The 16,611-nt window shown below is 37.5% G+C and overlaps 1 protein-coding gene across 3 annotated transcripts in view; it reads right to left on the bottom strand.

Moving 5' to 3' along the window:
* Positions 1 to 12,574, bottom strand: part of LOC109073547 (LHFPL tetraspan subfamily member 4 protein-like) — a 40,933-nt gene extending 28,359 nt beyond the window's left edge. The window contains exon 1 of one of the 3 annotated variants that reach the window (XM_042758077.1): positions 11,127 to 12,574. In XM_042758077.1, the coding sequence (XP_042614011.1) occupies positions 11,127 to 11,532 (406 nt within the window). In that variant the 5' untranslated portion in view covers positions 11,533 to 12,574. The remainder of the gene's footprint in view (positions 1 to 11,126) is intronic. The other 2 variants (XM_042758079.1, XM_042758078.1) reach the window with 2 other exon arrangements.
* Between the last annotated feature and the right edge of the window lie 4,037 nt (positions 12,575 to 16,611).

Below are 16,611 nucleotides of genomic sequence, written 5' to 3'. Positions count from 1 at the left end.
TGTAGCAGAATTAATATTACCATCAACTAAACTGTTTATCCAGCGAACATTCAGTGTAATTTCATATCAAATCTAAGAAATTATATTTTTGTGGCCACAGAAAAACTTTCTTACAGTACTAGTGCATTAGAGCATGTAACAATATCAGGAATCAATAAAGGGACATTATCCACAAGCAGTGACAGAATCAGAAACTCATGTAATTTGTGCACAAAGGTTTTATTAACTAAACACTAACACAGAACTAGTCTAACAAACATACACTCACACTTATACATGCATGGAAAGGGGAGTTAAAGTGGATGAATGAAACCAGAGAATGCAGCTGTGGAAAATGAGTCAGTTAACCACCTGAGCAGAAACAATCAATACCATTTTACAACAGGGTCTATAGCTTATACAAAACCTCTGTTTCGTTTAGTTAAATGTACGATACTTGCATTGCCTTGGCAATTGAACGAGTGTCCAAATGCAGTCTCAGATGAAAGTCTTGATGGTTTGAAGGTTTGGTGGTGTTGGAATTGCGATCACGTTCTTCCGGGTTTGAAGAGTGATGAGCACGAGTTTTCATAAAATCACAACATATAATTTAAAATTAACCTTCTGTGAACGATTGTGTAAATGACGTCCCTTTCATGATGCATGCTGTATTGTAAATATTATGCAATTAACTAATCTCACAGTAAATGTTTGCAGTTGTTTGATCATCCCACTAAATGCGTTAATCAATTTCTCGATGAAAAATGTGAAACACTAGTGTGGCTTTTAAGTACATGTCAGCTATCATTCCAAATGCTCACTGACCTGTCGCATCAACTCTACTCGCATCTCAATCTCCAATTTATATTTTTGTCTGTACACACATGTAAGCTTTCATCTAAGACTCCCCAGGCCTCTTATCAAAAAAAACATGTCTCCTTCAGCATTCTGTCTTCATCTACATCAGCCAACACCATGATAAGTATTTTATGCACTTGTGGCAATTGTGGTTTGGTGTAGAATTTATTCTTTGCAAGTTTATTCACTAGTGATGGTGAAACGAAGCTTTGTGAAGCTGGTACAGTGCTGCACTGTGAGATGCTTTGTTTCTTTTTGATACAAGCTTCGAAGCTTCTGTGCCGAACGTCATATCACTACTAGGCTATTCACTCACAGTGTTTAAGACACAGTGCACGGTCATATTAAGTGAGCAATAGTGGTGTGATTCATGTATGAGGTTAATCTAGCGGAATAGCGCTGCATGATTAACCCAGATTGATCCTAGGTTGCACCTTGGCTCAGTGCGATTGTGAAATAACAAAGTTTTAATTACTTGATCAGCACATTATTGGTTAACTATATTACTTATTACTTATTAACTGAGAACAGAATGTATTGACTGGTTTGCATAATGCTGCAATATCTTAGCAAGCTCAGCTGTCACCTTTAACGTACATTTAATAGAAACATGACCCTAATATATTTTTCAAACTTTGATGTGAAGCATTTACTACTTTTCTTTCAAAAAATGATAATACTTAATGACATGTTTTTACTCAGAATCATTCAATAACATCCAGTGTTTGAAATAACTTCCTTTTGTTATCTGATGTGGTTTCATATAATGACACTTAATTATTATAGGCTATATAATAGTTTCCAATGATAAAGTCTATGTCGTTTGCATTATACTTTCTCGTTGAGCCATTGGTTGTCATAATAGTATGTTTTGTCTTTATGTTCCTTCGTTCATGTATCCTTTACTGCATGAGTGTCCTCGGGCTGTCACACTGCACTTTTTGTTCCACTGACTTCCATTCATATGCATGCTAATTCATCAGACCAGAAACGCCAGCTTGGTGAACTCTGACATGCGAATTTGTGTCATGTGCATGGGCATAGAATAAGCGGGGGACGTTTAAATTCAAAGAGAAAAGAGAATGACATGACATAGCATTTTGTTCGGATCCAAAATGAGAAGGTGTGTTTGTGAACATTGCTCAGCATTAAACACTGTCATGCTGTATTTCATTAATACTCTAATCCAGTGGCCACTCTCGTGCCGAAACCCCAAAACAAATTCATAGAAGTAATAACCTGTGATGTGCCAGGAAATCCCTAATATGGACAAAAGCATCCAGCTATTGCTGTATCTAAGCTGAATAAAATTTAGACTTCTGTGCCCTGTGGATTATTAATGTTCTGGTCAGTTGCATGCCTATTTGTGATGTACTGCTATACTGTTGTGCTAAATTTATTCTTGTGCAAGGGTTTTTATTAAACAATGCTTTTGCACGGTTCAATAGCTAGCTAATAATCAATTAGCTAGTAAGATGTTGTTGTCAAGTGCTCTTATCCTTCTACAAGGGCACCACAAGATTATTTATCAATCTTCAATTAGGTTAGTGAAATGGGTAGTATTTTAAAGTCTAACAGAAAACTCAGAAAAAGCGTAAATACCGGTATTAAAATAAGTATAAATATTTTTGGGCTTGAAATCTGCAACTGCTTGATAGAACTCCATCTAACTGTTGGAACCCGACGAGTTAACCCCCAAAAGAAAATAAACCAGAACGCATAACATATAAGTTAAATAAATACTAAGAATGCTCAGCAGGCACCTTTAAGTTAAAAACAAGGCATGTTTATCTCTGCAGATACTGGTGGTAGTTTCATTCTGTTTCACCATATCTATTGGCTTCAGTCTTATCAGATGGCCTTTCGTGACCTTCACCTTACAAGGCCTAACGTGGACCTCTTTTCATAGACTAAGTGGCCTTTCTCATACCATGGCCTATCGTAGTAATCTTCATGGCCTACACGGCCTTCCTCTCTCCCCGGCCTAATGTGGCAGCCTTTCAAGGCCTTTCTCATAACAATTTAGGCAAAACAACCTTATGATTCCCTCTGTTTAATGATTTTAACACCTATGTCAATGACTGTATTATTTTATTAAAGAAGTAGTTTCAATTTCAGAAGGAAAATTCTGTCATCATTTACTCCCCCTCCACTTGTTCCAAACCTGTATGAGTTTCTTTCTTCTGTTGAATACAAAAAATATTTAAAAAAAAAAAAATAGTATCCGAACAGTTAATGGGTACCATTAAAAACAGAGGTATGTCCATTGGTTGACTCTGAAAATAACATTTTAGAGAGGTAGTTAATTAAAGATTTAATGCCATGTAAAGCAATTCTCATGGAAAAAGCTGTTATATAAAGTTGATTTTAAAACAATGATGCTTATTAAAATAGTACATTAAAAATATTCAAGATGTTTTAATTGTACAAATGATAAAAATTCAAAAACTTTTCCTGTTTAGATCTTAGTCCTTTAACAAAGTCCATTAAAGGAGTCCCTTGTTAGTTTTGAATGTCCTTAACAACATTGGAATACACCACTTGATCAAATCTCATTTTGAAACGGAAGTAGGTATGTAGGAATTCAGACATTTTGTTCCCAAACTGCCTTCCGTTGCAGCAGTATCAACTTGTTTATTTACAAATAGACAAATATGATCCAAAATCATTGACATGTGCACAGCCTGAAGCCCCGCAGTCAGTAAAGAAAAATCCCAGTGTCCTGCTGACTGATTTGACCGCTTCTCCATTACTTTGATTTATTTATTTTGATTTATTATTACTTTATATTATTGCCTGCCTGATGGATACAAGTTATTCCTAAGTTTGGCTTTCAGTTGTGACCAGTGGATTGGAAAAATAAACATGATAGCTTGATAAAAATGAAATCGATAGTCTAATAAATCATGGATCCACTAATATCGTCTGCTCTGCAATGCTATTTACCTCATCTCTGGCGAAGGGATTCTGCACACACACAAAAAAGCCTTGCCTTGCATGAACACGCACTGTAATGAAACAAGTGGCTTTTCCTGTCCATAACAAGGCATCTTTGTCCATAACATGGTTTTGGAAATAGCTGTAAGCCAAAACTGGTGCTGAAAGTAATGCATTTTAGCTCTAGTTTAGCTTACTTTTAGTTTCACACTGTACAGTCCAAAAAGAGTCTTGTGTCTCAGTACACATTTTTTCTTTTATCTGACATAGACATTATGTACTGTTGGGAGGCGTAGCAACGCAGTAGTGGATCCAAGTGCAGACTTTTATTAGAATTGTGGTCAAAACAGGCAGGGTCAAACAACAGCAAACAGGTATAATTCAGGGTGAGACAAAAGAGTAATCCACAAAACAGGTGAAGGTCAGGGAAGTCAGCAAACATTAATAAATCAGAAACAGTCCAGGGTCAAAAACAAGGCAAGGCAACAAGGAACCAGGAAAACATAGGAAGTTGGGAATGCTACAGGCTAGACAATACTGAGCAATTAATGAATGGATAACTACGCTATAAATACGTTGAGACTGATGAAGGAAACAAGACACAGGTGAATGCAATAAGTGATGATGAGTCTGGCAAAGGATTATGGGAAATGTAGTCTGTGAGAGTAGCAAGAGTCAGGGGTGGAGTTCGTGGGCACTCCAGCTGGAGATCGTGACAGACATTTACCATAAGCTTAAAAAAAGCGAGAAAGCCCATTAACCCACTTTGGCAGAATCCCTGTTCAAAATCTAATAGTAACTAAAAACTTAATTTGTTCCTGTGAGGGTACTTAATTAGACATAACTTGGAAAAAAAAGAATTACTTCTGGCTACACAATCTCTGAATTAACAATGGCCTCCCAAGAGTTCATTTCCATCCTGGTGTCAACTGTTGCATGGTAGGAAAATTAAATGGGCTAGACCCATGCTGTTGAAACAACTTATAGTAAAGCTTTTCAATAATATTTCCTTTTTCTTACACCAATATATTCTAAAGTGGCAAATTCTACCCCATTTCCTGCTCTGATATCTAATCTTGACTTAACAGAGGAACAAAAGTGTATACAAACCTTTGGCTGTCACTTCAGTATTTTTTTTTTTCCCTGAAAAGAGAAATTGACAGATGGTGATCCAGTAAGGCAATTAAACAAGCTAGACCCAGAGTTTGGTAAGCAAATAAACATAGACAGCCAAGCATTGTAAATACAAGTGTAGTCCATGGTTAGCTAGTGAAACATTCTGTTTTCAACTGTAATTTAGGTGGGAAGAAGAAACAAAATTTAATGAGATCATTAAGATGGCAATTGCAACTTTTAATTAAATTCAGGACTCCACTTTAGTCACTAACTGAGTTACTGCCAAAGGCACAAAATAAAAAGGAATGTATTTTCTGGTAGGAGACAATGAAGAAGGTCTACATATGGGTGAAATTAAACTAATTTTAACCCATTACAATAATGCTGTCTAATTCTTATTTTCAGGAAGCAGTAGTTATTTGGAGATGATTAATATGGATATTCACTGTTCAACAGAGAATAGTCTCAAAATTCAGACTACATTTGTATTAAATAAGAGGACCTCGTTGATTTTTATCCATTAATAGTGTACAAGATCAATGGTCTTGCATTAATTTTCATGCATCCCTCTATCCTTAATTTGTAGAGACATGTCAGTATTAGGGGAGGAGATATGCAATGATGCACAAACACATATGTTGCAATCTGGTCTAACAAAGGACAAATTGCAGTCTTTCCTGAACAAACCTGCAATTCATCAAAAAAGGAAGATCTCCTGAATTTGCTGTTTAAAGTGAGATGTCACAGAATTTGTTAATAAGTCCTAAAGATGCTATGTGAAAGTTTGAAAAAGAAAATAGTGGTTTTCATCTTGCCACTTGCCACTATGAAGAGTGTGGTTCCAAAATGCAATAAATCCATTTAAATTAATTTGAGTAAAAATGTGTTTTCTTTACCAAGAAAGTGGCAAGATGAAAACCACTATTTTCTGTTTCAAACTTTCACATAGCATCTTTAGGTTATGATAACATTAAAAATTAAAATCCAGGTTTTGGTTTTCAAAGATTTATTATAAAATTGTATTATTTGTTTCCCAAAATGCAATAAATCCATGATACTTTTTTTCCCCTCAAAATACAATAAATCTATTGAATCAATATGAAAGTTATTTTTCATATTGAAACTGATGAAAACACACAACATAGTAAGTTGATCCACATATGACAGCCTCTGAACTTGGTCAACACTAATTATAAATTATAATCATAATCAATACTTACATGCAGGCATAAAAATACATCCATCAGTCATCGCTTCAGAAATGAATTCAACGGGTCATCTTGTTAATGCTATGAATTAATTACAGCAATAAAAGAAAATTTCATCATGAACGAGAACATGAACAACAATATCACATTAGAACACAGAAATTCCAAAATGACATTTCCCTTACATTCACCTTCCAAAAGTGCATTCATCTTTGCCATGTTACATTCATTTAGTTGATTAGTGGTATGTGCTGTATTAACAAAAACATAAATGGCATTAATAAAAACACTAACACTGACAAGCTACGCAATATCACATTCATAATCGAATGTGATTCATCTAATGAATGCGATACAAGGCAGCTTGTCAGTGATCTGTGGCTCTGTGTATTAAATGTCGCTCCATCTAAAAGCACGTGATGGAGATTTATCGGTACTATTAATCACAGAACCGGCTTTACTGGCAAGATGCGGATGACAATCACATGCGATTTATTGTGCAGCCCTTGTTTGTTGATCACAAAGTACAAAGTAGAGGAGTAAAACTAAGATGAATACATGACCTAATAACTCTGCGAATATTGCAAAGTTATTTTGAATATTTTGGCGTTTATCGCATTTTGGAACCAAACTCTTCATATATATGTAAAGCGCTTTATACAATTCAGATTGTGCCAACCCAGCTTTACATTGTAAAACAGGAAAATAGTGTTTCAATGCAAGTGACTAAATGGGACTACAGAGGTTTTTGGGGGCATTCGGTGAACAGGAATCCTAATATACTATTATCATATACTACTAAAATTAATTGTTGTGTTTATACTTTTGCCCTTGCAAATTATTCTATTCAACTATTCTGGAAAACTAACATTTTCCAACTCGTAGATTATAAATAAAGTTTAAAAGATTTGTCAGAAGCTTAGTGGTGGCGATGTTCTAGTTGTGCAACCGTGGTGTAGTTCATTTATAGCCTAATTTCAGCTTTTTACTTCTGATTGTATTTAGGCTTAAAAACTCACAAAAATTTGATTGCTTTGTGAAAAATCTCTTGATGAACAATATGTGTAACCATCACAAAATTTTGTTGGTCACAGAGCTTATTTTCTGCAAAAATCCACAAGCCAATGGAAAAATCCTATTAGCTTTTTGTCATGGAAACCAGGGTAATGCTTACTTCAGGGTTGGCCTACAAAATCCTTGTAGCACTCCTAGACTATGTGCTTTCCTTGCTCAAATTCATGAGTTGAGGGTCTATCCATATAAACCCTCCTCACCTATCTGATAAAGTGGAATGTACTTCCAAAATTGCTGCTTAAGGAAGTTTTCGAGTATATACTGTATGCATAAAGTGAAGTGAAACAGAGCCATGTAGTCTCTGGTAATGAGCTGATGAGTTGAATGAGGTGTGTTTTATTAGGGAGACATACAAATGTGCAGTGTTGGGGGTACTTAGTACTGGTAAACACTCATTTTGATGGCATTACTGTTTTTAAAGGGGTCATATGATGCGATTTAATTTTTGTTCTTTCTCTTTGGAGAGATATTCTTTATAAAAGTTAAGAGTCAACCATGCTTTCCTAAAACGGATTATTCTAACACGCCCCCACATGTCTATGTCACGATGTGGGAAGATTTGCATAATGCCGCCCAAATGTTCACGCAAAGAAGAAGGCAAACTTTTATTCTCGCTGTTGCCGCCTCTGCCATGTTGTGGAGTCGCTGTGTGTTTCGTTGTGAAAGCGAAACTACTTTGTTTGGCCTTCCAAAAGAGGACACAACTAGAAATCAGTGGTTAAGTTGTATTTACAACACTGTTCCGGAACAGTTCAAGACAAATATTCAAATGTGTGCTCCGCATTTTATGGAGGATGAGGACTGTTTCCTGAACCTGCAGACTAGCCTACAATGTGTCTGTGGCACAAAGGCTGTTTCTATAAAGTGGGGCACAGTTCCAACTTCGCAAGGACAGCCTAGCTCTTCTGACTCACAGCCTGTAAGTACGTTTTTTATATTTAAATAATTTGCCAATGACCATTCAAATGCAAATTTTGAGCAGTGTAGAGTAGCGCTTGTTGTTGGTTGTTTCTCAGATCACAAATGCAGACACGGTTTTACGTTTATGCAGCGCGATATTCAACACAACACGTAAAAAGACAGTACAGTAAAGGCAGTAAGTCATTATAATCAGTAATTATGTACCCACTGGATGCAACAAATGCCTCATTTGTAACGGGTTTTATTGGTTTTGTCTTGTCTAGTGATGTCTGGATCACGAATGAATCATTCTATTTAACCGGATCTTCTTAGTGAACCGATCGAACCAGTTAACCAAATTGAACTGAATCGTTTGAAACGGTTTGCGTCTCCAGTACACACTATTCCACAAATTAATTAAGTTATTCAGTTTATAAACGTGCTTGACCTCCCTCTGACGTGAAATAAACCAATTTCCCGAGTTATTCAGTTACTCCTAACAGTACATTGACTGAACTGCTAAAAGAGAACCGATGATGGAATGTGCATGAGCAGAGCAGCTGGACTGAGTCTGGTCCTGCTGGGAATCGGTATCACAGTATGATAAGGGGTGTAACATTTCTGTCACACAATGCACTGGATAGCTGGCCAATCAGAGCACACCTCGCTTTTTTAGAACATTGGGCTTTTTAAAAATGTATGCGTTCAGAAAGGCGGGGCATAGAGGAGAAACAATAATGTACATTATATGGAAAATAATGTGTTTTTTAACCTTAAACGGCATAAACACATTGCATTACACCAAATACACACAATAATGTTCTTTTTAGCAATGTATTATGACCCCTTTAAGGCATTTGAGTTAATTTAATTTGTTGTAATGTTCAGTGTTTATTATCAGTAATGTTATTATCTTAATTTAGCACAATCACAATAGTAAGCTTGTAATAATGTTTTCTAATTTGAGTGGTTCAGGTCGTTTATCTTTGCATCATGTCACGTTTGTATACATAAAGAAGGAGTCCAGGCTAGTAGGCTATATGAATGCTGCAGGTGACAAATCATTTGTAGACTCTTCTTTCAGCAGCTGGAATAATTTAAACGGTGCATGATGGTAATGAAATACATGTAAGTGACTGAAATTAGATTAAAGTATAGTTTTAAATGTGCATCTGATTAAAGATACATGGTATTACACTATACTTACAAAAGATGTTTATATCAAAGAGAATGAGCTCTAAGGAACACTAAATTGCTTTTCGAGATTAAAATAAAAAATTTTTTTATGACATTTGAATGGTATGACAATTAGAGATCACGCTGTACAGATAATGCTAATACACACTAAATACATGTAGTGTATCTCTCATTGTGTGAGGTTCCTCTCTAGCAATACAGTGTTTGGTTTTCATCAAACATAACCAGGCCAATGTCAAACAAATAGTGGCACTTTTCATTAATTTGTTCACATTGTTCCAGAATTCTTGAGGATCATTCTGTTGCTAATTAGCAAACATGCGAGACAAGCTTTTATTATTTTCTTTGTGAACAATGGTTTCCATCATGAATCCCATTTTAGCCCAGTGTATTTCTGATGATAGGGTCATGTATACTGATCTTTACCAAGGCAAGAAAGGTCTTTGAATGTTGCTCTAGGGTTCTAGAGAGTTCCTGGATAATTCTGCATCAAACGATTTTGTCAGTTTAAAAAGCTACACTACCACACACAAATAAATATGTGTACAAAATGAGGGACAAAGAAGTTTTCACAGCACTGCAGGCACAAGAAACAACAGCTCCCATGGCTTTTTAGGCTGTCTGACCCTGTCTGAATAACAGATTGTATAGAAGCCATACAAAAGGGGGTAGGGGAACATGTAGGAGTAGAAAAACAAACATCACAACTATTCTTTTCCAAAGTTTAAATATGTCAGCATCATTGATGTAAACAGACACTACAGTCAAAAAAACAACAACAACAAAAAAAACTTCAGTGTTTACAATCATCCAAAAACCTTTTTATAAACTTCATATACAGCACTGCTAATGTTAGTAACTGTAGTATGTTGTTATCATTAAGGCTTTCATTCACTAAAATCCAAATTTTAATTCTGCCTAAACCAAATAATAATCATTAATTAATTAATATGAATTAAAGATATCAAAATTTGGACTTGCAATATGTCTGTTAAACTTCTGCTGAACTGTGAGATTTCAAATTAATCAATATCACAGTAAAGAGCCTAATCAAAATCAGTAACACAGTAAATCATTTAAATAATTTGATAATTAATACTTGACTAGTATTAGACATTATGTAACTAAATAATATATATTTATAGACATATTTATGTATGTGCCTGCCAAAAGGATGGGCTCACCCTGTTTTTGCTTCCATTCAAGATTTTTTCTATCTAGACATCACGGTTCTTTCTTTCTTTCTTTCTTTCTTTCTTTCTTTCTTTCCTTGTTGTTGATTTCTTTACTTTTTAAAATAACATAACACCACATAACAATATCTGACAACCACAGAAAGTTAAATTACCCCATTACAGGAAAAAGTAAACAGTAAGATTAGCTTACTTGTTTTCTATAGGAAAACAGACCACTGTCATACTGTATGGAAATGTACAATATTAAATACTGCAAACATAAAAAGAGATTCATTAAGTCCACAGAAAACACAAAAATGCTTTATTGATTTAGACCCTTACCTGTTTTTTTCTGTATAAAAATGTGAGAAATAGCCTACTTTACACTGTGCAGTATTACCGAAAATGCATTTTTACAAATGTATTAAAAAAAAAATTCTGTGCGCTAACAAGGCAATGAAGGCATGATCACTGACAAACAGCTGAACATTACTGAGCCCACTGAAATCACACGCACACACAATGAGCTCCATTCAAATAAACAAGCATCAGGCATCAGTTCTTACACCAACGTGTATTTTGTTGAAAAGAGAGATACATCTAGACTAAACGTAAATTATGCCGTGTTCTAGATGTATCTTTTTCCCACAAAACCCTTAAAAAGAAAAAAGAAAATACTCACCGCAAAGCAGCTGCATCCAAGCGCAGGTTTTGTAGACGGTGGCGGTGTTGCAGAAGAAGAAGAGCGCCATACAGGCGATGCAGCTCAAAATGAGTACCATGGACAGCAGCACGAAGAAAGAGGCCGCCTTAAACGCGCCGGACGGGATGGAACTGAAGTCGGAAAATGTTCCCTGGCAAATCAGCTCCCGGTTCGAGTTACCGTCGCCCACGCAGTAATGGAACAACCCGAAGTAACCGGCATGTGGTGTACTCACGCTGTCCCCGATCCAGTAAGGCTGGATGAAGACTACCACGTTGATGGTGGCGAAGCAGATGGTGAAGATGGCCCACAGGACACCGATGGTTCGAGAGTTACGCATATAGTTGTCATGGTAAATCTTTGAGGCTTCTTGCGAAGGTAGCATTTTTCTCGCTTGCTCCCAGCCGTCTACTCTCCTGTGATTTGTTTCTGCTATTTCCGGCGTCTCTATCTCCCCCTATCTACCCCACCGGTACCCTCAGAAATGCGCTTCTGCCGCGAGTCCACTGACTGGAGATAAATTAAGATTTGATCTAATTTTAAGTAGTAAAGAGGTGTCCGTCCTTGATTTGATCTGCCAGATAGAATAAATCTTTTTGTCACACCAGAATTGCTCATGAATGAATCAAATAAATGATGTTTGTTATGATAATGCATTCGGTGAAAAAAAAATCCCGTTCTGTTCCTTTCACCTCCGTTCTAGAAAACAGGTGAGAGGACTGAGATTACATTGCAAAACAAATATCTATGGCAAAATCGACAATACGCATTATTGCTGCTCTTTGTGTCTGAGTATAAATAGTATATCCGGTGCACCTCTCATCGGCTGTAATGCTGTCAAGATCTCAATGATGGATCTTCCGCAAAGAAACGAGAGCAGATTTAACGAAATCTGGAACATCAGAGAGAGGCGTCGCACATTGTCGTAATAACCTGTATGTGTCCGTCGACAAAAACATCTGAATCTCATTCAGAATGGCACTCCGTTACGCAGTTTAGGTTTTTTTCTTTCTTTTTCCAAGCCACCGCGTCAACGCTGTCCTGTTAGGCTTTTTCTTCTTTGCGCGCACACGCTCATGGTGATGTTCAGAGCTGTCGGTGAATGCGCGTACACGATTTGGGATATTGCAGAAATTTCTGTAAGTACACACCTCTTTAACACGCGTCAATACAAAGTAGTAACTGTAATTGTTTTCATGCGCGTTATATGTTTACATAATTGTATAGCTCTTTTTATTTTAGTGTAACGTACACTAGCAGACTGGAACTAATGCTATCAATGATACGTAGCGAAAGCCAAAAATATGAGATAGGATACAAAAGTAATCTGTCACATTAAATGACTATTTTCATGTCACAGATTCAGTTCTCTTATTGTCTGCTGACACAATTTGATTTGGTATGCGGACTCTAGTTTATTCTTGATCAATTTATCAAAATTTTTAACCAACACACCAAAGAAAATGATCAAGTCAATAGACTGATAGTCTATTCAAGCTTTTCCAGATACTATTATTTTTTTTATACTTTAGGACATTTTGCCTTTAATTTGACATGACAGTGTGAGGAGAGCCAGGACTTATGACTTTCTTCTTTAAAGGGATACCCCAAAATGAAAATTTTGTTATTTTGTTATTGTTATTGTTTTTTGTCATTAATCACTAACCCACATGTCGTTCCAAAACCGTAAAAGCTTCGTTTTGTCTTCGGAACACAATTTAAGATATTTTGGATGAATACCGGGAGGCCTGTGACTGTCCCATAGACTGCCAAGTAAGTCACCCTGTCAAGGTCCAGAAAAGTATGAAAGACATCGTCAGAATAGTCCATCTGCCACCAGTGGTTCAACCGTAATGCTATGAAGAGACGAGAATACTTTTTGTAAGCTAAGAAAACAAATATCACAACTTTATTCAACAATTCATTTGTCAACAGTCAGAGACACAGAGGAGACTGTTGATAAAGGAATTGTTGAATAAAGTTGTTATTTTTGTTTAAGTCGAATCCAGTCAGAGTTATATTAAAAATTGTCTTGGCTATTCCAAGCTCTGTCATTGCAGTCAGCGGGTGTTGCAGTTGAGGTTGCTCATTCGTATTGAAACATCCCGCAGACAGCTCTGGGGGTTGAATATAGGCCCCCTGTAGCAAATCCATGAGTTTTTGTAAGAAAAATATCCAAAAATTCAAACGTAAACACTTTTCTCTCACTTCAGCTGACTGTCATACACTGAAGTAGTTCCGGCGGATGACATAAGACGCACGGCATTGTATGGTTAGTAACGAATGTGGAGCGAGAACTAAACAAGATGCCCGTCACAAATTAGAAGTACAAAGGATTTGTAAAGAAAAATGTAGGAGGATTTCGATATGAACCAAGAGGAGACTGGTTTCCCTTTGCTTCCTTTGCTCCTATAATTAAACTTGCGAGACTAGCATATCTCAGAGGCGCACACACTGCACATACACTGCTGCGTCTTCCGCCTGGAACAGCTTCAGTGTACGACAGTCAGCGGAAGTGATAGAAAAGTGTTTATTAGGTTTAAAATATGGCCTGTATCCGCCAGGAGCCATCTGTAGCAAGCTTTATTATGGAAACGCAAGCTTTATTTGACGACTTGTGGACTGTTCAACTGCAACACCCGCTGACTGCAATGATAGAGCTTGGAATAGCCAGGACCATTTTTAATATAACTCTGACTGGATTCGTCTGAAAGAAAAAAGTCATATACACCTAGGATGCTTCGAGGGTAAGTAAAACGCAGTCTAATTTTCATTTTTTGGTTAGATGGTAATTTAATGGTTTTTGGTTGTTTGAATTATTTAATTGTTATTTTTTTTCAATTTCTATTGTAAACCTAAACTTCATTCAATTCTCTGTTTGCGATCAGATCTTTTTAAACTGATAAACTCCAGGAAAGTTTTCAGTCCAATGATCCAGTAAGGAGTAAGCAAATACATTCAAGCTATTAGTCCAAAACAGCGCTGGCTGATTACGTCAGAGATGGCAGAGAGAATAGACTCATGTTGCGTTTTCAGTTATTAAAACAAAGTAAGAGTTAATCATTCCACATTTATATGCTTGCTTATTTTTATTTATTTTGTTTGTATGTTAGGTTTTTCCCCACTTTCCTAATTCTGTAACAATTTAATACTTGTATTTTCCCTTGAGATGCTTATGTGCTTTTTTTCAATAATGAGAAGAAGAAGAAGAAGAAGAAGAAGAAGAAGAATTCCAGAGTTTTTTGCTTTAAAACATGAGCTCTGTCATTTCTGTATTCAATAAATGTAATTGCACAAACTATGTAGGCTAATTTTATTTTTTTATTGAGACATAACTCAAACATATATGTTTTTTTCTGTCCTCTGATAGGCATTGTTCAGGGCTGCCATTCCCAAAAGCTTTAATGCTTTCTTATGATACTTTTGGGAAATGCAGCCCTGTTTGAATGCACTGTCAGAAGTGATTGAACACTGTGATGAATTGGTTCTGTCTTGCAACAGTTGTGTGTGTTCAGATGAGCAGGAAAATAGTTCCATCCCACACAGTTATTTAGTAACATAGGTTATTCGTCCAATTCAATGCATTATTTTTTAAAATAAACAAAATCACTGGTAAATAAAACACACCTTAGTATCGATATTTTTTGTTTGAGTATCAATACTTTCGATACTCGCATCAGTACTGATATATCGATACTTCGGATCGATACGCCCATCTCTAATAACCAGTGTCTCGCTACCAAAGTTTTAATAGATGAGGATTGCAAGCAAGGCGAAGACGACAACATTTATCTTGAAATAAGCTTGCAGAAAATACAGTTCCCTTTCGAAAGGGAACTCCACGCTGCGTCCTCTAGAGGGCGCTATGGGAACGCTGTCAGCGTTGCCAGTGCCTGAAGCATGAATGAAAAAACGACAATGAACTTGACATTGGCAGGCGGAAGCCTATGACGTAAGCTAATGAGCGACTGCGGATATAAAAGGGCACTTGTAGAACGCATCACCCTCTTTTTTGTCTTCAAGCCTTGTGTACTAAGCATGTGCGTTTGACTCACGAGGGAGTAGGATGCGCTCACTGTTGAATTCGCGGAACAACTAGAGCAGAGGTCTGTACTCGAGTTTTTGCCAGCGTTTGCACGAGCGCGTTCGCCTCTCGGTGGAGTTGAACAAGCTTAATGCGATGCATTCGCGGCGGTTTCTGTTCTCGCCTGATTCTTGAGGGAATTAATGTGTTTGATCAGAATGTACGGCTCTCAGGTGAGATAGCCATGCTGCGAGAGGTGATTGCATTGAGAATGCCTGATTCTTTTGAAAATTTAGCGCCTCTCCCCCGCGTTTCGGGTCTCGCGGCTGCCGAGGCAGTTAATCAGGCCGATCACGGGTATTGTAGGCGGGGCATAGAAGGAATCTGACGTGGAATGCTTTTTTTCTTCCAGAATTCCTTTTGTATAGATTTTTAGAATAGGAACGGTGTATAATGTGGGTTATCTACATTTTTGGTGAAGGAGGTTCCTGACTTAAAAAAAAAAAAAAAAAAAAAAGGCTAGTTTTTTTTTTGAGTGGTTAGGCTCTTGTTTGAGCCTCCTCTGAGCCTCCTCATCTTCTCCGCCCAGGTGTGAGGCTCTCTGTGAGCCTCCCTGATCAGCGGTTCTTGAGGGGGCTAGGCTGAGATCACAGTTCCTGGTTCTATCAACGGAGCTCTGTGGAGCCGCTTAGACAGAACTGGTATGTAGGCTCTATGTGAGCCTCACTAACTGCGTCTAGCATTGAGTAGTCAGGTCCTCTGTCATTTAGAGAAACGTTACGTTGAGACCTCCACTCTTAAGAGCTCCTCAACTAGGTGGGTGTTGGTAGGCTTCCTCTCGTTTAAGAGTGTTATCCTGCTGAAGCCTCCGCTCTCCATAGCTCCGCTTAGAAAGCACTATTGGTTTGTAGGCTCCTTTTTTGTGAGCCTCACTAACTATCTTTAGCTCTGAGTGTTGTCAGGCCTCCTCTTGCTCCTGAGGGTCGTCATGCTGAGGCCTCCACTCTTAAGAGCTTCTCTAAGAGGGTTGAGTGCTTGGCTTCCTCTCGTTTTAGAGTGTCATCCTGCTGAAGCTTTCACTCTTAAGAGCTCCGTCATGGGCAGTGATTGAGTTTGTAGGCTCTTTCTTTGAACCTCGCTTACTGCCTCCGGCGCTGAGTGTAGCCAGGTCTCCTCTCGCTTTAGAGAGTCATTATGCTGAGACCTCTACTCTTAAGAGCTCCCCTGCCAGGGTTGAGCGTTGTTAGATTTCCTCTCATTTAGAGAGTCATTCTGCTGAATCCTCCGCTCCCCAGAGCTCCGCGTAGGCAGTATAGGGGTGTAGGCTCTTCTACTGAGCCTTACTAACTGCCTTTGATGCTGAGGTGGCTAGGTCTCCTCTCATTTTAGAGAGTCGTTACGCTGAGGCCTCCACTCTTAAGAGCTCAAACTAGGATTGAG

The sequence above is a fragment of the Cyprinus carpio genome, chromosome A6, assembly GCF_018340385.1.
Source record: "Cyprinus carpio isolate SPL01 chromosome A6, ASM1834038v1, whole genome shotgun sequence".
Lineage (NCBI taxonomy): Eukaryota > Metazoa > Chordata > Actinopteri > Cypriniformes > Cyprinidae > Cyprinus > Cyprinus carpio.
The sequence above is the reverse complement of the archived record's forward strand: the minus strand, read 5'-3'. Positions and strand labels throughout refer to the sequence as shown.